This window comes from Tursiops truncatus, chromosome 9 (genome assembly GCF_011762595.2).
Source record: "Tursiops truncatus isolate mTurTru1 chromosome 9, mTurTru1.mat.Y, whole genome shotgun sequence".
Classification (NCBI taxonomy): Eukaryota; Metazoa; Chordata; class Mammalia; order Artiodactyla; family Delphinidae; genus Tursiops; species Tursiops truncatus.
Window position 1 is genome coordinate 104,194,943 of NC_047042.1, and position 22,534 is coordinate 104,217,476.

Genomic DNA, 22,534 nt, shown 5'->3' on the forward strand with positions numbered 1-22,534 from the left:
CTTTTTTAAAAACATTTTTCATTTTATTTATTTTTTATTTTTTTGGCCGCGCCGTGCGGCATGCGGGATCTTAGTGCCCCGACCAGGGATCAAATCCGCACCCCCTGCAGTGGAAGTGCGGAGTCTTAACCACTGGACGGCCAGGGAAGTCCCCTGTTTAATCACTTCTTTTTAAAAATCATTCTTTAATGAATAAAATCTCAGTGACACTCGACACCCCCCTGTACACACCCAACTCTGCAAATAAAATAGCAACTCAGTATAGAGTTCTAAGGAATACACACACGTTGTTTCAGGAATCCAAACGCCCGCACCTTCAGGAAACAGGACGGATGGGAAAAAACTGCTCTCTCATCTCAAATAACGACCATTCAAATGTGAAATCAGAAGTTTAATCGGACACAATTAAATATATTTATATATCTCACACTGAAGAAACATAAGAAGTTAGAAATTACAAGTAGGTATATGCTTCCTATATTCAGATAAACTAGTTTCTATTAATTATTTAGATTCCAGATAGAGAGAAACAACGTTGGGAAAGAAATTATAGATATTAAAGCAGATATACATGACAACACCATTTAAAGACACAAACAACATTTTGGCATTTTTCTCCCCATTCAGCCGGCCGCTTTCCCTATTCTCCTGTCTTCTGAGACGTAACACCTATTTAAGATGGAAAGAACGGTGTGCAGCACGGGAAGCAGAGGTACCAGGGTGACCGGGGAGCGTCTTGTTCCCTAAAACGAGACCAGCGACACCCAGGGCCGCCTGCACACCTTCCCAGATGTTTACGCGTCTTCAGTTTAAGGAAGCGCATTCTCTGTTTCGGGGCGGGGGTGGTACATTTGGCGCTCAAGTGGTATTTTGGCAAATCCAGATCGTTGCTAGATGTGTGTCTCCGTGACATCAGACAAGGGGGCAGGCAAAGAGATGAACAGTCTGGGCCCTGGGGGGAGCCCGGGCCATCCCTCTTCCCCAGCTGCTATGATCCACATAGGTAAAAAGCAAAAAAAAATGCGGGTCTCCCTGCGTTCCTCCCATGGTGAAAGCACCCCTGGTCTTCTCTGGACGCCAGCAGGGCCCGAGCCTTCCCGGAGAGGGGACCACGGGTGCTGCCGGGAGCTGGCCGAGTGCCCAGCTTTGCCCCGCACCCCCTCTGATTTTGGTCGCCCTGCAGGGAAGCGTTTAGCTGCGTCTGTGTAAATCCCTATTTGTAGTTCATAACCGTGTCTGGAGTTTGGGGCTCGCCCCCTACCTTGCCCAGGTGAGGCGTCCCTGCGGCGGCTGGCCTGGGAGCAGGCACTCCGGGTGGGAAAGTGTTTGCCCCCAGCGGCCCTGCCCATTCTCGGGGGTGGAAGGTTGGGAGGGGCCGTCGACAGTGCTGGGCGGGGAGGCTGTTGAGCGGCGGGATCAAACGAAGAGCTGGGACGACTTTCTTATTATCTGCCCCAAAGCTGCAGAACGTCACCATCCTGTCCACCTAACTCCTGAATAAGCCGCGGTGTCTCCAGTGATAAACTGTCGGCGAGACAAATGCCGACTGAGCTTCTTACAGCCGGTGGCCTCCATTCGGCGCCTCATGGCCTCTCCGGGCCCCGCCCTGCACAGCTGACACTCCTTCAGGAAGCGACAGGTCACGAGTCAACTCTATTCCGGGGCCCACGCTGACTGCACCATCAGTACGACATGATTGTGGTTAAGAATGTGGATGGGTGCTTTAAGGAAAAATAAATTTTTTTTTCAAGAAAGTGAAAATAGATGAACTGATTGCCCCCGGTAATTGCATCTTCCCACAGATCTCTCTTTATTATTGTCTGGTTGAACAAAAATACACATTGTAACTGCTAAACTGCACTGACTACAGAGTCGTAAGGACCCGATTACGAGGCAGCTGCACTGGGAGACGTGGTTAAGTCGTCCCGTGACTGCAGACGGCTTTCCCCGGGGCCTCGGGAAACGCACTCACTGGGGAAAGGCTTTGAGGATGGCGTTCACCTCCTCGGCCACGGCCGTCAGCGCAAACTCGAACTGCTCCTGGAGGGACAGAAGGAAGGAGATGTGAGCGGGGGTCCCTTCTACGCCAGCCTTGGGCTCCCGTGTGTTATTCTGCAGAAAGAAACCGTTTAGGAGAAAAAGGGAAAGGTCGCAGATTTCCGTGGAAAGGAGAACAGGGCACTGGTTTGCAGGATGAGACCCAATGCCGACGGGCCACACTTCTCGTGTGGGAAAGTCTCGTGTTTTATGGCTGCAAGAAGCTGCCAGTAGACACAGGAGCGGGACAGCGGCTGCCTGAGGCTCCACGCACCCCGCCAGGCTCCTTCTGGAGGCAGCGCCCAACGCGCGGACCCCCCAATGGGTGGGGCTGGATGCAGCTGCCGGTCCTTCCTAGACTCACCACGAAAACGGTCACAATCACGACCCCTCGGGGTTTCCTGGCCTCAGGATGTAAAGGGTGGTGCTTTCGCTGCTCTGGAAATCCACCCATCACCCAGCTCAACCCGATTCCGCTCCGTTTGCTAGGAACCCTCATGTCACCCTCAACCGTCCCAACTTAAGACATGCGCGCACATGTGCTCACAGACGCCAGCGCACCATGGACGGGACACGCCTCTCGTGCAGCTGAAACCTGCCAGGACTGTTGGGTAGAAACGAGGGGCGAGTCCAGGGTGTCGGGACCGTCCGCTCCTCCAGAGACCAGGGCGCGGCAGACAGAGGATGAGCCCACCTCTCCCGCAGGGCTTCCCGGGCTCCTGGGTCCACCCCTGCTCCCAAACTCTGCATGAAACACTCAAAAGTAGTGTTATCAAGCACTTCCCACTACACCAAAGAAGTCACAAAAATAATAAACTATGCAAATGATCACCTAGCTAAGGATTTTTGATGAAGGAAAGCCCTACTGATGGCTTAAATACTTGATAATTCCAGTCATAAACAGACTTGAGTCCAAAGCCCAAAAGAGTGATCAATTTCCACTTTGAATGGCCAGTTTGTGATAGAAACATAGAAACTAGTTCCAGTTGAAACAGCAGACACAAAAGAAGCAGACTCACGTCTGTAGAGAACACACTTGCGGATTCCAGCGGGAGGGGAGGGCAACACAAGGGCGGGGGTGGCAGCTGCATCTGCTGGGTGGAAGGGGCTCAAGAGTGGACCATACAACACAGGGAGCAAAGCCAGCTCCGTCACAACTGCAGGTGGAAAGTAACCTTGAAAATTGTATAACAATTAGAAAATTGACAGTAAATAAATAAACTAGCTAAAAACATAAAACAGCAGAGTCAACCTAATGTAACGCTCACTTTGGGACAAAGGCCAGTTTCTCACCAGTGCTCCCCTGACCTGACACTGAAGGGATGATCTGCCGGGTTCTAACTCGGAGCCTCTGCTGGTGGCCACGAGCCTCCCGCGGACACGGTGGACCCTCCCGCGGAAGAGCCTCCCGGTCCGTGTGCAGGGACCCCCTCGGGGCTGGCGCAGCAGGAGGCGCGCCCACGTGGGCCCAGCACACCCCAGCACCGTGTTCCCGCACGGACGGCCCTCTCCTCCCCTCGAGGCCTGGTGCTCAGGCCTGCTGCCACCAGGACCGACGTGCCCTGGGGAGGCCGCCCTGCGCCGCCGTCTCTTGAGCCAGTGGTCGGCCCAGCAGGGTGTGTCACATGCAGGACTTGGTCCAAGACACGGGAGCAACCCCATCGGACGCCTCCTCCCAAACGATGACTTGCCGATGGGCAGACCAAGGTCCGTGATGACTCAAAAATGTGAAAACATGAAGGGGGCTCTTTGGGAATCTCACTGTACATTTCCCACGCGTGTTTATACGGGAATCCACCCTAGAGCTTGTCTTCAAAGGGAGAAATGGACAAGCAAGAGATACGCACTGTGGCCTTGCTTATACAAGACACCGGAAAACACCCAATGCCAAAGAGAAGTAAATTATTTTATAGAAAAGTGTCTAATAAGAAAGCCAGCACTTCTGCCACCACGTGAAGTGACAAAGGCGGAGGCAGACCTGCCCCTGTGTCTTGACTGTAATCATTTAAACACTCTCCGTTCACAGGACCACACAGAGGACCGGGCTATGGGACGAAGCAGGTGCAGTTTAAGCCGCTGCTGGGGAGACCGTGGGGCGGAGGGGACGCAGGTCCGCGGGGTCCACGCGATGGTCCCCGCTAAGCTACCGAGAGGGCTCTGACGGCAAAGCCCGGAAGGCGGGGCCCTCGGGGCTGGGCCGCGGCGAGAGGGGCTGTCAGCGCCCGGCCGTCATCCTGGAAGGCTCCGGCGCCAGCTGCCCCCCCAGCTGCTCCCCTGTCACAGGTGGGGACTGTGTGTGGCCCACATTTTGAGCAGCGTCGCCTTAGCTGAGATGCCTGGGTGGGGATGCCAGAAATCGGGAAGAACCTAGCGTTTGAAGTCCTTTTAAGATAGAAATTTACTTTAAGAAAACCATTAACATAAAGGCAGCAGCTGCACTTAATGAATACAATTCAATAAGTGACGAGGTGACCATTTTGGCCTGGACTCAAGCTCAGGACAAGAGCCGTCTGAGCAGGGAGGACTCGGGGCGTCCTGGCTGTAACACCTCTGAGCTGACCGCGTTTGCAAGGATAGGAAATCAGAGGGAGGGCTGGGGTACTCTAAGCAGGAAGATGTGCTCAACACAGGAGACCCGCGGGACACGGTCCGCTGTCTCTCCCAGGGTCCCTGCCCCTCCGCGTGAGGAGCCGCCGAGGCAGGACGTCCGAGCCCTGCGTCCACACAGGACTGGGCGGTGCGGCCCTAAAAGGGGTCAGGACGGAATGCCCTCTCCCAGCTCCACCCCTGACCTCGGACACCAGAGACAGAGATGGGGCACAGGGCCCGCGTGCCGTGTGCACGTGTGTACATGTGTGTGCACGGGGAGGGTGGGAGACAGAGAGACAGAAGTACAGAGAGGGACGAAGAGACAGAGACAGAGAGACAGACAGAGACAGAGGGAGAGACAGAGAGACAGACAGAGACAGAGGGAGAGACAGAAAGACAGAGACAGAGAGAGACACACACAGAGACCGGGAGGCGTAAACACGCCTCCAGGAAGGCGAGTAGGGGTGTCAGGGGCGGACCCGAGCAGCGGGAAACACAGGGGTGAAGTCAAAGTGCAGAAAGGGGACAGGTGGGTGGGGGGGAGGCAGTGCACGGAGACCACATGGACGCACCTGTGTGTATCCCAAGGGGGCAAACGTGACATCATTACTTGGAGGTGACTGAACACACAAGTCGAATGGCTTTTATTTCTAAGCGACAACTGTAAGAGGAAATTTTATGATGGAAAAGCAAGTGTCAAGGCCTTTGATTAAAAGGGCACGTTTCTTTCAGGAGATGCATTGAAGGGGAAGGAAGGAGTCTGTTTACAAGACACACACGGAGGACAGCTTCACTCATCTTCTGAAGTGTGTGATTTTAATTGCAGTCCCTGACTTCACCTCTCTTCCTAAAAATGAGCGTTTTGCTGGGCCTGTCATGGACGTACAGTGACGGGGTCGGGTGGACGTCACGCACCCACGTGACACCTCTGCCTGGACGTCCTCTTGCCCTTGTGCTGCCTCCACCCCGCAGGGCTGGGTCCGTCCTCTGAGTGACGGGGCGCAGCCGTCCACCAGGCATCCGTGGTTGGTTTGACTGAGAGCTTGCTTCCGGGTGGAAACACAGCTCTCTGTGACTTTTTACAACCTAATGAAGTTCTGTGCCCGGCTAGGCGTCAGGGCTCCGTGGCTGCCCCAGGCCCCAGCCTCAACGAGCTCAGAGCTTGTTAACTGTTCTGACTGTATTCAGCTCAAGTGATGCGATTTGACTAAATGGGTTCAAATGAACAGACTGTGGTCGACCTTCTCGTGGCTCGTGGGAAACAGCATTCAGGTTTACGGCACTGTTTTGTCCGAGGAAATGTCCTACGTTTTTGTTAAACTGAACTTTAGGGAAAGCTCAGTTTCACGGAGTGAGATGCTGGGCAGAGCAGCCATCGATGAAGAAAGAACGGGGGCGCCTGTGTGTTTACTGTGCGTTATCCCTGAGGCTCCAGGAGCTGAATTTCTGCTCTGCCCGGCAGCCTCGGAGAGCTCACACGCAGCCCAGGAAAAGGGCGGGTGTCCGGGGCAGTCCGTCCACACAGGAGGCCACAGCTTGCCAGCCTCTGCCGTCTGGGAGCACCAGAATGTTGGGGCAAAATCCTCTGGCCACTAGTGTCCGTTTGTCACTTAAAGAAATCAGAATGTTAGTGACCATAAGGTACGTGACGCTAACACAGGGCAGGGCCCCTTCCTCCAGGCGGGCCTGGAAAACCACCCGTTTGGGCTCGTTCTGGCCAACGGGCTGCAGACCACAGAGGGCTGAATGGGGTTTGTAATGTATTAGGAAATTTTCTCTTCTGTTTGAGAGAGAAGCTCCTCTTCTCAATAACTCTGCCCAGATCCATCCCAGAGTCCGTGTGTTTTGAGGACCCTTGGGCCCTTGGGGGGCGGACGGGCCCGCCTGGGAGGGGCCCAGCTGCAAGGAGGGAAGCGACGGGTTTGAATTCAGGGTCCTACGCACTATTCACACAGCAGTCAACGGTGTGACATGGAAGGCAGATTTGACCAGAGATAGAATCAGCTCTTCATTCCTGGCTGTAAGTCGCCCCCGCTGCCCCAGCCCCGGTTCTGGGACGTGTGAAGCTGTGCAGCTGCCGGTGGCCATGTAGGGCCCAGACCGTCCAGGACAGTGAACCAACCCCGCATTTCTGGATGACCAGGCCACTACCCCCAGCACGGTCAGTCCCACGGGCGCTAAACCCGTGGGCTACGGGGCACTGGGACGGCATCGCGTTGTGGTAAAGCTGAACCGCAAACAAACAGGTGTGAGCAGGGTCCAGTTCTCCCCGGGACGCCACCACTGCCAACGGAGAAAGAGTGACCAGCGGGGAATGCTGGCGGCCGCGCCCTGAGCCCAGGGGCCGAGCTCACCTCTCCAGCGAGGTCACACACCTTCTCCGGTACGCTCCTGTCAAGACGCACACCCGGACCCCATCACGGGACCACCAGACACACCCCAGCCAGAGACAGTCCAAGAAGCACAACCAGACCTGGCCGGTCCTCAAGGCCACGGTGCCGTCCACCAGAGGCGGCGAGGGGGACGTGACCAGTGAGCGCACCGTGTGCCTGCTCCTGGAAGGGACCCTGCTCCAGAGAAAGGCCCCTGGGAGATCTGACGCGGGCCGTACGTGAGTCAGCGGCATCGGATCCGTGCCGGCTTCCTGGCCTCGCTTGTTCCCCGCGGTTACGAAGCGTAACCGTGGGAAGCTGGTGAAGGGCACACGGGAATTACTTGTATTTTTTCTGCAAGTGTTTGCAGGTCTGAAATAACTTCAGATTTCAAAAAGTCTAAGAAAACATGCAGTGTGCAGTGACTCTCACATAAGAGGGTCTGGTGACAATGCTGCACGTTCTAGGGCCCGAAATAAAGCGGAGGGACAGAGGGGCCGTCGGTGCTGGTGTCGTCAAGCCGCTCCCCCCCGCCCCAGCCCAGACGCGGGAAGAGATCAGGGCAGCTGTGATCGCCAGCTGGACAGGGCAGGGCTGGGCAGAGATCCTGACCACGGAGTGTTTCCTCTGGTCCCACTCAGAAGAGGTTTCTGATTCTACAGGAGAATAAGCTGGCTTTGCCTCAGTGCTTGGGGCTTCGACAACGCGGAACCAGCCAAAGGGCCCTTGCAGTGCTCTCCAAGGTCACAGCGTGCTCGCTGGACTCACCAGGCTCCTGGCTTCTCCCTCCTCAACGGAGTGGGCGGCACTTACTGTTCTCTCTCCCTCAGGCTCAGACACTGCACTGTCCTGCCTGATTTCGCACAGTGACAGCGAGGGAGGGACGGCGTAGAACTGCTTGCCCTTTGTGGGGGACAGTGAGACCCCGAGGCGGGATGACTGGGGCCCCAGAATCGTCACCACCAGGCACCAAAGCACAGCCCAGCTTGATCTCACAGGAGAGCTTACGGTAGCTTGAAGTCTCCTCAAGTACAGAGCAGCGGTTTTGCAAGGGCATCTTGCACGATTTGTGGCCTTTGGTGGAGGCGCTAACGGCAGCGGAGGGTCGGGACTCCACACTGAGAAGAAGATTTTCTATTTTACGGCTGCAGGGTGTGTGGGAGTGTTTGTGGCTGGACACAGATATGTCTGGAATGCTGAGAGAATGGGTCATCACAGTGACCTGTTTCTAGCTCTGGTTAACCCCAGGCCAACCAGGAATCTTTTGTCTTTGCTCTTTTGCTGCAGACTTGGCCTTTTTAATAAGTATGCACACGAGCTACTCAGGGTGCTCAGGGACCCAGCAGCACCTGGGACGTTCTGGTGACCACTGTCCTGATGACCGCACGGCAGAGCTGCAGCTGTGGGAGCTGGAAATACGGGAGGTGGGCAGAACGTTGCATGAACGCAGAACACTCCACGCAGGGGTGCCGGCGTTTATCACTGACCTCTGACTATAAAACTGCAACGTTCTCCCTCCCTCCCCAAACCTGGCACATGGAGAGTTCCCAGGGCCTGAGGTCCGACTGCACCTGCTCAGGCTGAAATGTCTGGCTGCTGCCGGAGCTGCCCTCGACCCTGCAGGGAGGCGCTGCCCGCGTCCTGCCCCGTGCAGCCCTGGCCTGGGAGGAGGCCAGCCGGCCTGACCTTCGCTCCTCTCGAGAAAACCTCCACACAAAGACCCACCCCCGCAAAGCCCTGGCAGCCCCGAGGACTGGCCGACAGTACCTTTGTCTGAACCATGCGTGGCCTCTGGTCCCTCAAGTGCTCCAGCGTCGCGGCGATGTCGATCTCTTTAGCGCCTGCAACAAACACAAACGGGGCTGAGCTCAGGCACAAGACAACCCGCGCTCTGCGTCCCTCGCCTGCTGCCGGGTCCCTCAGGGCCCAGCGGCCAAATGACAACGACAGTCATCCCTCAGCTGCCCGGCTGGCAGGCAATTTCAGGGTTCACACAAGAAAACAGGGCAAGGCGGCTTTCATTAGCATTGATCCAAGAAGGCTGGGCTGAAAAATGTTATCAGATGCCCATATAGATACCCACAGCAAGCTGTCGCCAGGAGCGACTAAGGCTTTCTTGATTTTTTTTTTTTTGGTGGCATTTTAAGACTTTTATTTTTTTTTGGCTGTGCTGCACAGCTTGCGGGATCTCAGTTCCCCGACCAGGGATTGAACCCGGGCCACAGCTGTGAAGGCCCGGAATCCTAACCACTAGGCCACCAGGGAATGCCCACGAATTTTTTTTTAAAGATACTTTTGATGTGAACCACTTTTAAAGTCTTTATTGAATTTGTTACAATATTGCTTCCATTTTATGTTTCGGTTTTTTGGCCGCGAGGCATGTGGGATCTTAATTCCCTGACCAGGGATCGAACCCACACCTCCTGCATTGGAAGGCGAAGTCTTAACCACTGGACCATCAGGGAAGGCCCCCAACAATGTTTTAAGTCATAGGAAGTAGCATATAAACTTCAATTTCTATTGCATAGGATTTTTATTCAGAGAACTAATCTTATACATCTAAATGTTGGCTTCTAAAGGCAGAGTTCCCTGCCTGTTAGAAGTGTGTTCCAAATGTTAAGAAAAGGTCAGGACGCCCCACGTGCTCACGGGTTAGTCGTGTGGCCTAGATCCCCTCCTACAGACGCACCCACCTGACACCAGGTGACTTGGGTGCCACAGAAATACTACTATTTGAGTTTAAAAATGTAACCTTACGCATTCCGCGTATGTTCTTGTTTTTGCATCTCGCTAGGTCCTTTGGTAGCTGGACAACAAACGAGACCGGGTCCCGAGCTCGCGAGCTTCTTACGGTTCGAGGGGAGCATCTCACGTCTGCTGTGCAATCCTGTCAAATGCTGGGGGCTTGGGCGGGGCGCACCTCTGAAGTCAGCCGGGACCCCCCACCAACCCCCAGTAAGCGCATGTCACGTGCAGCATTTTGTCTCATGGTGCCAGAACTGTCACCACTCCCTGTTCAGGGGAAACTGAGGCTCGTCCCGGTCACGCAGAGCAGGTAGCCATGCTCATCGGACCCAGATGTGGAAGAGAGACCGGGCTGGTGGCCACCAGGACGGCTCTGGTCTCCCACTTCCATCACACCTGCGTGTGCACAGCCCTGCCCTTGGCCGGGAGCTGGGAGGCGCGCCTGAAAACGTCCAAGGCCGCGGCAGCCTTAGTGCCCTGGTTCATCCTGGAGGCCTGAGGCCCACGTGGGTGACAGCTGAGCCGCCAGCGCCTTTTTCCGAGTGGCAGGGAGATGCCGCTGGGGACACGGATGAGGGTGGGAGGGAAGGTGGGGCGACCGCACACTGTTTCAGGGAGAGGGTGCCTGAAGTGGGAGGGGCTGGCGGCTGGAGGGAAGGTGGGGACGGCTGGGAGGAAACACATTCCAACCAGGTGCTGTGCTCGCATCAGGGAAACTGCCACGAGTATTGGGAATCCGGCAGTAAGTCGCTGAGACCGGGAGGCCGGGATCCGGGCTGACCCCCCTCGGCCAGCACGGTGGCCAGTCCGAGTGCCTCGAGGTGTGGGGACAGTGTGGCATGAGCTCATCACATCTAAGCTGGCCATCCTTCCAGACAATGAACGCCCTCCGTCGGGTATGGGAACACCCCAAGCCCCCCCGACTCTTAAGTCAAAGTCTTTCTAGGAAGTCTTTCTTTCTGGGGGATCCGCCGAGAAACTCGTCCAGGTGGAAGACAGGGTCTCCTTCTGTTTGCCTGAAGGCTCCTCTGAAGGTGTCAGAAGTTTTCGAAAGCTGACAAGGTCACAAGATGTACAGTCTTGTTTGGGGGGGACCTGTGAGCCCAGAACAGCCTGAAACAGTGGGTGAAAGAGGAGCTACGGGGGGGGGGGTCCCCCGGCCACGTGTGCAGCGGCCCCCCGAGGAGCCCCTGTGCCAGGAGCCTGCCTCCTCATCTCCCCAAAGGAACACGGAAATGGGCTTCTTCAAACCACAGGTTTGCCTTAAGAAAGTGAAGTCCTACGTGGAGAGCGAGCAAGGGAGGGGGTGTCCCACCCGAGACCTGAGTTCTCGTCCCCCCAGAAACACCCAGCTGCCGGGTCAGCGTGGCCCCTCTGGACGCAGCACGGAGCTGCTGCTGCTGCAGTTTAATTCCAAGCGTGAAGAGGCCCGGCTGTGGGCAGGACACGGAAAACCCCACCTGGGCGCGTCCGGGGCGGGCGCGAAGCTCCAGCGGGAGCAGAGCAGCGAGGGGCCTCGCGGGGAGCCGCGAGGCAGCGCGTGGTGACCGCGCGATGCACAGGACGTATCAGCTGCTCAGTGAATGTGACCCCGCGGATTCTGTGAGCAGAGCCTTCTGGGAGAAGTGCTATCTCTGGGCAGCTCTGTCCTCCCGTCGCGTGGACGCCAGGAGAACGAGGTGTGGAGTGGAGGTTGATTCATCAGCTCAGAGACGATCCTAGTCCTTTAAAAACAAAATCCTGAGGGGTCCAGACTTAACCCCCCGCTTTTTAAGGTTGCTCAGGGCAGCGTCTTTAGTCCTTGAAACTCGTTTGAAAGACTCTTTCAACAGCCCTTTTCTTCCGAAGGGCTAGTCTGAACAAGAGAACCAGCATGACGTCCCGAACCCCCCGTCCCTCCTCCGTCACCCTGGAGCGACTCTGCAGGGCTCTGCCTGGGGCCACGTGCAGGTCCCCTCCGAAGGCAGCTCCGTGGGGAGACTGCAGGGCCACCGGGTGACGCTCTGATCAGGTGCTACGGACGAAACCTCTCTCTTCACTGCACTCTCCTTCGGACGACCGCTGACAGAGGAAGGAGGAGGCCTACTTAGGTTTTCCCTAGACAGGGTCTGGGGAACGCGAAACGCCCGGGGACCACGTCTCAGATCACGCTTAGCCTGAAGCCAAGGCTCAACAGTGGAGGGAATCAAATTGAAGCTTATGAAACCGTACGGCGCTGCAAATAGAGAAGCAATGGATTCATCAGGTAGATCAGTGTCCGACGTGGACGGCTGCTGTCTCCCCGCGTGTTAGGATGGAGGAGAGTTAGTCATCTGAAGTGTGTGTGGAGAGAGAAGTTTTAACAGAACACACACGCAGGATCTTCTAGGAGGGGCGGGAGGCACGGCCCTGCATCCTGTTCGGTGACCCCGGCAATCCTGGTAACCCTGAGGTGCACGAGACACACAGTCTGCGTTTGTAAACCAGAGCCTTGGGGTTGCAGGGAGGGGGGTGCGTCCTCTTCACCTTATAACAGGCTTTACTGAAGGTAAAAGGATTTATTTAAATCCCCCAATAGCTAGGAAGCTCCCTCTAGTGCTTTTAAAATGGAATGCTCTCTACAAATCCCATTTTGCTGATCGCATGTCAAGGTCCAGGCGAACAGACACATGAGGTGCGGTGCTCAGGTCGAAAAGCATGTGACTAGTTGAGGAATTACTTATAACAGATGCAAATAAAACCCGGACAGAAGACGGGGTGTGATTTCAGGGAGAGGTTTCTGGCATTTCCTACTGGAGAAGCTATTTGGATACGAGAGGAACGTATGTGCTTATTTAAGTCATCCTGCGGTCGGTCGAAGCTGATTCCATGAATGTACAGCATAGACAGAGGCAGCCTGAGCACTTGGGCCCAGCACCGCACAGGGCGACTGTGAGTCAGTCTGACCCACCTTTCCCGGCACCAGTGACCCAGCAGGTGCGCTGCAGACTCGAGGCCGGAGTGGCCGGCGGGGTCCTGAGAGACACTGGCCCGGCGCCACCCCGGGCACCGGCCAACACACCCGAAGGGCTGCCGCTGCGGCTTCCCAGTGTGCTCGGTGCGGTGGGGGGCATTGGCGCCGAAGTTCACATTATTGGTTAAATACATTTTTAAGACAACAGGGGTTTTTAAGCTTTAGATAAAAAAGTATTCGTCATCAAACAAGAAACACTGAAAGAACTTAGTATCAGCACAATATTAAAACAGTTTCTTAGGATGCGAGAGCCAATTCAGAGTGAAAGAAAGCCAAGCGAACGGGCCACTGGTACCTCCTACGAGGCTTGCTCTGGCTCCCCCGGTGACTGCTGGCTAGTGCACGGGGCGCCCTTGTCTCTCCCCGTCCTCTGCGTCCACACGTCCTTAGCAACATCACGTAATAAACAGAAATACATTTTGTTGCAGAGTTTTTACCAGAAGGTCTTGCAAACCGCAGGGACGCAATGTATCCTTTTTTCTTGTTAAAAAAAGCCCTCATGCGTCAAGCGCACGAGAGAGAGAGGCCTTTATTTTGCAGGAGGAAATTGTCTCAATTCCACCCTCTGGGAGAACTGAGGAAAGCTCTGCTCCTCGCTAAACACACCTAAAGGGGCGAAGGAAGAGCGGTGACGGTCGTGAGCCCGCAAGGGGCACTGCCTGTGTCCCAGGACGAAGCCAGAGCTGTCTGGGCGCCGAGCTGGGTCCCGAGAGTCTGTGGTCTTCGGCCGAGCTCCGTTTGGGAAGGAAGGGCTGAGCAGGGGTGGGCAGGGACAGCGCGAGGCCTCAGCCCTGCAACCGGCAGGGCTGGAGGTCACAGCTGGGGCTCCCTCTGGGTCAGCAGGATGACCGAGCCTTCACCCCAGGCGCCGCGAGTCAGGGAGCACCACAGCCGGAGGGCGGCCCTCCTCCCGCCTCTGGGTGTCTCTGGGTGCAGGTGCCGCCTCCAGACCCTGGCCTCCCACTGTGCACACACGTGGGCGCGTTCCCACACACTCCCCCACGGTGCGCACGCACACGCGCACGCACACACGCACACGCACACACTCTGTCCTGGGTCTTCCGTGCCGAGCAGTTTCTACTTCATGTTTCCGGATGCTCTGAATCGACTGAAGATTCATCAAAATTAAAAAGGAAGACTTTTTGCTGGCTTTCTAGATTAACGATCATCTCCCTTTCACAAGGTTTCACTGGGATCAAAGGAGACAAACTGGCATCATATCCACTTGAAAATCAAGTACCTCAGAACCCAAACAAACTAGGTATTTTTCATGTTTTTAAAAACAAATTCGAAATCATTTTTCAGGAGAAGCTAGGATGCCTCCAGATCTTTCTAAAAAAATACAAGTAAACAAAAGCAGGACTGGGTGTATTGCCTGTAAAGTTGCCATCACTTACGCTCCAGGAGGTGTCGGAATTGTGTGACGCATCCTGCGATGTTCAACGAGGCGCCAGAGCGTCATACCGGCAGCATCAACGCTGAGAACCACCCGGCACCCAAGTGCATGCGAGTGCACAGTGGTTAAAAAAGAGGGCGTCAAAAAAAAAACGAGGGCGTCAGGAAGGGGCGACCGTTAAACTTGTAAGAAGAGATGGACGTGACGGCCACGAGCACGCCGTTCAGATCACCACCCGCCCCGGGAAGGCAGGCGTCGTGGACACAGCGCGTGCATGGGAAGCTGATGGCGGGGACCTCACTACCTCCCGGTTCCACCCACGTGACAAGGAACCACGTAGGACGCACAAGCCCCAGGACACACTCAGGTCCTCAGTGGACGGGTCAGAGTTACGAAGGGGACGAGGGGTGGGTCATCCGGGTGATGTCCGTGGCTGCAGGGAAGAGGCTGGGAGCCCACAGTGACACGGGAGTCTCAGGGGAGCAGGGGGGCTCTGAGGCGGCCCTCCCGTGCCGCCCAGGGTCTTGCACTTGGGGCCACAGACACACGCCTGAGCCCCCATACGATCAGAGCACAGGGGCAGGAGGGCGGGCAGGCGGCCGGGCCTCGTGGGACCAATGGCCGCCCCGAGCAGCTGGGCCCTTGTTACCCTTGAGCCGAGGCCAAGTGCTCCAGGGGAGCTGGACGCTCAGCCACTCACAAAACCCCCATCGAAGGCTCTCCGTGCCCCTCCTCCCACCTCGGCCCCCGAGTCTACGTCTGGTTCAGAAACTGAGGGTGCGGCCGGCCCCGTGGCCTGGCCGGGACGGGGCTACTTAGTTACCCAGCTGACGGCAGCACGGGGACCACGGTCCTTGGATTCCTCGCACCGCCTCCGCCCAGGAAAGGAGAGGCAGGGTCCGGGGAGGCCTCATCAGGCACCACGAGGTCATAAGGACGACACAGACGCTCTACACAAGTTCACGCGACTGTGGCAGGAGTTTTCGGGAGGGTCACTAATGCAAAGTGACAGAGGCGTGGTCCTCAACGCCACTGCCCACCCGCAGAGTGCGGCCGCTCAGCCAGGGCACAGGCCTCAGGGTCCTACTTCACAGTGTTTGAGCCGTCGCTGCCCCACGACCGGGGTTGCTGTGCGCGGGGACCTCCTGCCACCAGGGAGGGACGAGGGGTCTTTGGCAGGAGAGGGGATGGACCCTCACTGTCTGGGGAGGAGCCGCGAGCTGCTGCTGAGAGGGGCCAGGGCAGCTTTGCTGGGCCTCCGGGGCCTCCGGGGTAGGGAGACTCTGGGGCGGCGGGCAGCCAGCAATGCTGAAGGACTCTCGTGGCCTCCAAGCCGTGGCGACCCTGCCAAACATGGCCAGCCAGGGGCCAGGGGCCAGCAGGACGGACGGTGGCGATGCTCACGGGGACGGGGTGGGGGGCCAGTCTGGGTTTGGGGACCAGAGAGAGGAAAACCTGGGCGACAAGCTGGCTGTCGCTCTTCCGGGCAAAGGAAGCGCGCATGGGAGGGACGGCCCTGGACCGGCGTCGGGTGGGGTCCAGCCAGGTCTCCCGGCTTCTCATCGGCCGCGTGGGACCGTGTCCACGGGTGACTCAGGAGGGAGGAGAAGCCACGTGAGCAGATCTGACCCATGAGATGCAGGGGGTTCCACACCGGCCAGGAGTGCCCCCTGCGGTGCCAAAGTCCACGGGGCCCCTGTCCGCCCATCAGCAGGTCAGAGAGCACAGAACCGTCAGCTTTACCTGCCCAGGAATGAGCCACAGGATAGAGACCATTTAGGAGGCAAAGTGTGCGATTACGGGCTGCACTGTGGTTCACGAGAGGACCCGGATAAGACGGGCTAAGGATGTTTTCCAGGAACAACTGTCCCATTTTGTCTCGTGTCTCGCCTATTAGTCCCTCATCTATTGTGTCACCGGGCCTGGGTCACACCCCCAGCGATACTGCTCCCGGGACCCCTGTCCCCACCCGAGCCTCAGCTCCAACTGGCCAGATGAACAGACCAGGGAGGAAATATCCACCCGTCACCTCATGGGACACAATTTCTCCAGGTAAAAGAAAGGCCTCCCCACCCCACCCTGTTCTGGACACTTTTTTCAGCCTGAAACCTGCATGCGCTGAAGACGAGGCGTCACCACCTGGAAGCCACGCTGGAGGCAGACTGGTCCGTAGAATTCATTCTCTGCTGGGTCTTCATGTTTCAGCCACAGACATAAAAACAAGACGTTCCCCCCTCGACGTGCCTTGCTCTGTGCAGCCTGCTTCTCGCAGTTAGTCTTGTCTGTAGAAGCGCCGTCCACGTGCACGGTCATGGCCAGGGGCGGGCTCGGCCCTTTGTGCAGACCCCTGTGCACATAGACCCCTGGGGTCCTGCCCGCTCCAGCCCTTGAATCCAGCGGCACCAAGTCGATCCTGCTGGGACCCACTGCACGTCCTCCTTCCCCAGCGGCTCCAGATGGATCCGGTCAGCGAGCCTGTGGTTCCAGGTCCCCGTGGTCTGACCTCTGTCTCCCCTCCCTGGCGGAGTTTCTGCTCCGCCCCTGTCCCCGGAGCGCGCAGCCTGGCCGTGCCTCTGCAGTGCCGCCCCCTAAGCTCTTGGGCTCTGCATTTGCAGAAAGACCAGGCTCCGCATCAGGCTGGCCAGCTGGTTGCTTTCCGGCACGTCACCAAACCTCTGGGGATCTGCTTCCTCAGTTTGCAACCAAGTGTCGGAATAAATGAGCCCTCAGGGCCCCTTGGGGCTGTGAGGAACGGGCTACAGACGCGTACGGGGCTCTGTGACAGGCGTGGGGCGAAGCGACCCTGCCACTGCCCCTGCATCCCGGGGCCCCAAGTCACAGCTGCAGCCCCCACCTGCTTCTCCGCATGGAGTGTAAAGCCCAGGAGGGCAGATCGTTCCCTTGCTCACCATGTATTCTGGGTGCTCAGTAAGTACTAGGCTGGAACACACTTCTGTGGTTCAGCCCGTATTTGCCAAAAGGGGGAACGATACCGCGATGGTGGCCGAGGGGGACAGCAGGGTCCACGAGTGGGGAAAGGGAGTGGGGGGCACGTCCCCCGCAGACCAGGGCCGGGTCCTGGGTTCTGCAGGAAGGAGCCGGCGTGGCCCAGAGAGAGGGGCTACGAACACGTGGGGCCTCCCGAGATCTCTCTCTTTAACATCCTGCTGACCGCTGTGTGCAGAAGAGACGGGCACAGGAGCGAGCGGGGAGGCCAGTCCAAGGCCACAGAGGAAGGGACGGAGGGAGCAGGGCCGAGAGACAGAAGAGATGGAGGACCGGACACACGTGGACGACCACCTTCAGCTCTGCTCCCTGGAGCACGGCCACCCAACGGGACTTCCCGTTACGGGCGCGTTTTCCGTCTGCACCGCCTGTTTGGCAGCCCCCGGGCACCTGTGTATGGGGGCGCCTGGCATGTGGTCAGCGTTTCAATCTTATCATGTAAGTTGCCACACGTGGCTGATGGCTAATGCCCTGAACAGTGCAGCTCTGGGGGAGTGCTGGGTTTTAAAAGTTCAACGAGCCACGAAGTGTTACTTCTCCCAGAATGGGAGAAAATATTTGCAAATCACACATCTGATAAGGGTTTAATATTCACAATATATAAAGAACTCCTACACCTCAATGACAAAAAACCAAACAGCCCAATTAAAAAATGGGCAAAGAACTTGAATAGACACTTCTCCAAAGAAAAGGTCCAAATGGTTGACACACACATGAAAAGGTGCTCAACATCTCTAGTCCTTAGGAGAATGCAAAGCAAACCCACAGCGAGATGCTGCTTCCCAGCCATGAGGACGGCTACTATCAAAACCCCAGAAAATGACACAAGTGTTGAAGGGGGTGTGGGAACTGGAGCCCTTCCTTATGCACTGTTGGTGGGAATGGAAAATGGTGCAGCTGCCGTGGAAAACAGTACGGAGGGTCCTCAAGAAATTAGAAATAAAACTGTCATGCGATCCAGCAATTCCACACGGGGTGTATAACCCCAAAGAACTGAAAGCAGAAGCTCAAAGAGGTGTCTGCACACCCACGATCGTAGCAGCATTAATTCAACAGCTGAAAGGTGGAAGCGACCCGAGTGTCTACAGATGGATGACGGATTAGCTACCCGTGGTCCCCACCCCTGCAACGGAACGTCATTCAGCCTCAGCAGGAAGGAAATCCTGCCACTGGCTCCAACCCGGTGCACCTTGAGGACGTGATGCTCAGTGACATAAGCGAGGCACAGAAGGGCACACACTGTCTGATTCCACTCATGTGAGGTCCCAAGAGCTGTCAGAGTCACAGACACAGGAGGCACGATGGAGATTGTGCATGAGGAGATGCTTACTGATGCCACCACGTGACAGGGACATAGTAAGGAAGACGAGCTTCCTGAGGATGGAGACTGGGAGCTGGACAGACGGCCACGCGGGCGCTGCACATCCCTTCACACTCCGTGCTGAGACCGCTTAGGACGAACTCGCGGCCGATGCAAGCTTAAGAGGCGTCTCCAGGCGCACCTGCCGACTCGGGCCGGCACCCCACGTCACACCATGAAATCCCAGTCCTGCTGCAGTTCCTGCCAAACGACAGGAACAGGCCCCCAGGACAGTCCAGGCCTGCGGACACCCCAGGAGCCGGGAGGCTCAGGGCGGCACGGCCAGCTTCCCAGAGGTGGGGCTTCCTCCGTGGCCCCCGGTGAGGGACAGCCCGTGAGGCCACCTCCAGGTGACCCAGCACATGTGGTCCTCGGGAAGCCCCATCATCCGCCTGGTGCTCTCCATTTGTTTGAAAAATTGTGGTGACCCTGGGCAAAGAGAGGTCACGGACAAAAACGTAAGAGGCACAAGCTTGGAGAATATCTCGGCTGCAAAACCAACATTGCTACGTCTGAGCTCAGTCCCTAGGTGAGAGAGGAACGCTACCGAACCTTGATTCTGATCCAAAATATTAGCCCGAGTTAGACGCGTGTTCGCAGCCATGGGAAAAACGTGTGGAAGAATTTTACAGGTTGACCCCTGACTTTCCCGCCACAAACCCGGGCAGAGAACCAGCCCCCCAACTCAGACTTCCAACCGCATCCTGTCTGCTCGCTGACAGACCAGACGGTGCCGAAAGCCCCTTACGATTCCTGCTGCATCAAAGGCTTTACTCCCCGAAGCCCGTGTGCCCGGCCCAGGCTCCAGGCTGTGGCTGGCTGGGCTGCCCGAGTGTCCCCGGCCAGCCTCAGAGCCCAAGGCCGACGCAGGCGCCGGGCTGCAGGACAGCTTGGGAGAGGCATTCTTCGGTCCTCCTGCAATTCATTCCTTTAAGAAAAAGGGAACAGGAAGAAAGGCTTCGTGTCCAGGCCCAGAGCCTTTGATCATTTGATGAACGCGGGCCGGCAGCACGGGCCTCCGGCTTCTCAGGCCAGACAAAGGTGGCCCTGGCCGCCCGGCCCCGCGAGCCCGGCCCAGAACAAAACCCCGGCGGCCGCTCGCCGGGGCGGCCTGGGAAAGGCCCACCTCGCAGGCCGAGGGGCCGCCCTGCCCTTTGATCTGGCCCGAGACTGCAGCCTGGGCCCCGGGTCAGGGGATTTCACAGCGCGGGCCCCCGGGCAGAGGGGAGCAGGTCAGGGGCAGAATGAGGGGTGACCAATCTCTGAAAGAGCCTGGAGACCGCCCTCCCGGGTCAGTTCCACGTGGCTGGGCTCGCACTGTTGCCGCAGCCGAGCCTCAAGTGGGATTTGACAGGACGGGGCAGGCACCTCGGGCCCAGGGGCAGGCGGGGCGGGGGGCAGCCGGGATGGAGTCGGCCCCGCCCCCAGGGCTGCGGCACTGTCCTGCTCCAGGTGCCCTCACACCTGCTGCGTGGACACCCGGCTATTCCCCCCGCCCCGGTACCGGTACCGCTGGGGCGCCTGTCCTTGGGACGAGCCGGGCGCCATGCCACACGGTGTATACGCAGTGGGTTCCTGTGTCACTTGCTTACACACAAAGGCGGCACCTCAAACACGCAAGGGGATCTGCATTCTCGGAAGGCATTTGGTTTGATAGACGGGGAAACGCTACGTGTGACAGCAGACAGGGGAGCAGGATGGGGGAGAAGCAGGAATTCCGCTGTGGGCTGCCGGCTCGGAGTGACGGCGCGTTTGCAAATGAAGAGACAGATACAGTCGATGGGACACAGAGGCATTACTGGACGGGGAACAAATGACCTTTCCGCCAAAAAAGTTCGCTTTTTGGATCTAAGGCCAAAACATGTTATTAAAAAGCACCGTCAGAGCATTTGCATTTGCTTCGTTGTTTCTTTGTTTGCACATCACAGCTCAGAGCTACTTCAGGGCGTGAAATACGGTCTCTGGTGGTGTGAGCCCGGCCCACCGTCCCGCACCCCCGCCTCCCCGCCCCGGAGCCGGCAGGGAGCCTGCGGCACAAGGGGGCCAGTCCTGGGTCCCGGCTGGTCACATGCTTACCAGCTGTAGGGCTGGAAACGCTCAAGCTCTCTAGTCCTCGCGTGTAACACAATGGCTCTTATTTGATCCTCACACGTCGATATCCTTGGTCTAAAGATGTGTTCTGTTTTTCTTTTAACCAGGAGAAATGGAGTAAGAAAGATGCCTATTTCAGAGCTGCTGACAATGGTGTGACAATGTATAGAAATGCATCTCTGTAATCAGTGTCTGCTCTTACTGCAGGCACAGGATGGAGGGTGGGCGTCCTGGAAGGTGGGTGCCCTAGCTAAGAACACACGTGTGCGTGTGTGCGTGAGTGTGTGTCAATGTGGAGAGGAAGACGTTTTCACAGGTGGGAAGGAGACCGTAAGACGTCACTCATCGCAGTGTTTCCTGCCCAAGTTCCCTGGAGGCTGACAGGCAGCTCAAGAACAAGGAAGCGCCTTTTCAGGCCAGGTTAGGGTCTCCCTGCTGACGGGTGCGTGGTTCTCCCAGAGGCGGGTCTGAGAGAATCTTCTCCCAGTTGACTACTGGCCTCTAAGGGGACACCTCACGGGTTTGTCCTGTGGACCACGCCTGGGGAGCCCCAGCCCCGTTTGGTCCCTGCACTCTCATGGGTTAAACTCCACCCAAGCCATGAACTCATCCCAGGTCTGTGCTCAGATCACAGCACTCTAACCCCAAGTCCCCGGACGCTGTCTTTAGGAGGGAAAGGCCCAGGACCACGGAGAGCGATTCATGTGCTAAAAGGATGTTACAAAGGGGCATCCGAAGGTGACCTATTTTAGAGACACTCACTCCAAGAGATTTTAGGTGGCTCTGAATTTTGCAGATATAGTTTGAATAACAGGGAGGATTTAAGGCTATTCTGAGCTGCTGAAACGCTGGAAGATCAGGGCTGCCTTCTCCTCACTCCTGGTGTTAACACAGGACGTCCTCAGCGAGCACTCACGCATCACCGACTGTGCGCTGAGCCCAGTGTGCGACCCCGGGCGGAGGTGACGAAGGAGGAACCTTAGAAATGGACGCGCTTTGCCGCAAACAGCCTTCCTGCGGCTCAGGCTAATTTTCCCCGAGGATTTCTGTGACTGCTGCACCGAGGTTGCCATGGCAACCCCAGCCGGCTCTGAGCCACACAGAGCAGCCCCGCTCCGAGCCTTACCTTTGGCCATCTTATTGAGAACCATGTCGATCAGGATGTAGGTGCCGCTCCTGCCCGCGCCGTCACTGTCAATAGAAGGAGAGAGATGAGGACACACGCACCACGCTGTCCCCACTCCCCACACGCCAACGATGGCACCTTGCCTCTGTGCTCAAGGGGGGCCCATGAGAGGAGAGGAGGGCAGGGTGGAGAATTGGAGAGGAAGAGAAAGAAAGGGGGTGAGGGGGGTCAGGTGGGAGAGGGGAGGGAAGGGGAGGGGAGGGGAGGGGAAGGGAAGGGAAGGGGAGGGGAGGGGAGGGGGGAGGGGAGGGAGGGGAGGGGGAGGGGAGGGGGAGGGGAGGGAAGGGGAGGGGAGGGGAGGGGGAGGGGAGGGGAGGGGAGGGGAGGGGAGGGGAGGGGAGGGGGAGGGGAGGGGGAGGGGAGGGGAGGGGGAGGGGAGGGGGAGGGGAGGGGAGGGGAAGGGGAGGGGGAGGGGAGGGGAGGGGAAGGGGAGGGGAGGGGAGGGGAGGGGAGGGGGAGGGGAGGGGGAGGGGAGGGGAGGGGGAGGGGAGGGGGAGGGGGAGGGGAGGGGGAGGGGAGGGGAGGGGGAGGGGAGGGGAGGGGAGGGGAGGGGAGGGGAGGGGAGGGGGAGGGGAAGGGAAGGGGAGGGGAGGGGAGGGGAGGGGGAGGGGAAGAGAAGGGGAGGGGAGGGGAGGGGGAGGGGAAGGGAAGGGGAGGGGAGTGGGGAAGGGGACGGGAGTGGCAGGGGAGGGGAGTGGAGGGGAGTGGAGGGGAGAGGGAGGGCAGGGGAGGGGGGAGGGGAAGGGGAGGGGAGGGGAGG

The 22,534-nt window shown here is 57.7% G+C and overlaps 1 protein-coding gene across 4 annotated transcripts in view; it reads right to left on the reverse strand.

The window, feature by feature from the left end:
* Positions 1 to 376: 376 nt before the first annotated feature.
* The window catches only part of PTPRN2 (protein tyrosine phosphatase receptor type N2), a 689,600-nt gene continuing 667,442 nt past the window's right edge, over positions 377 to 22,534 (reverse strand). For 3 of the 4 annotated variants that reach the window (XM_033863563.2, XM_033863561.2, XM_033863564.2), the window contains exons 21-24: positions 21,715 to 21,779; positions 8,766 to 8,839; positions 1,973 to 2,040; positions 377 to 1,721 (exon numbers count right to left, since the gene is read on the reverse strand). In XM_033863563.2, coding sequence (XP_033719454.2) covers positions 1,703 to 1,721; positions 1,973 to 2,040; positions 8,766 to 8,839; positions 21,715 to 21,779 — 226 coding nt within the window. In that variant the 3' untranslated portion in view covers positions 377 to 1,702. Of the gene's footprint in view, positions 1,722 to 1,968; positions 2,041 to 8,765; positions 8,840 to 21,714; positions 21,780 to 22,534 lie in introns of those variants that run through there. The other variant, XM_033863562.2, reaches the window with a different exon arrangement.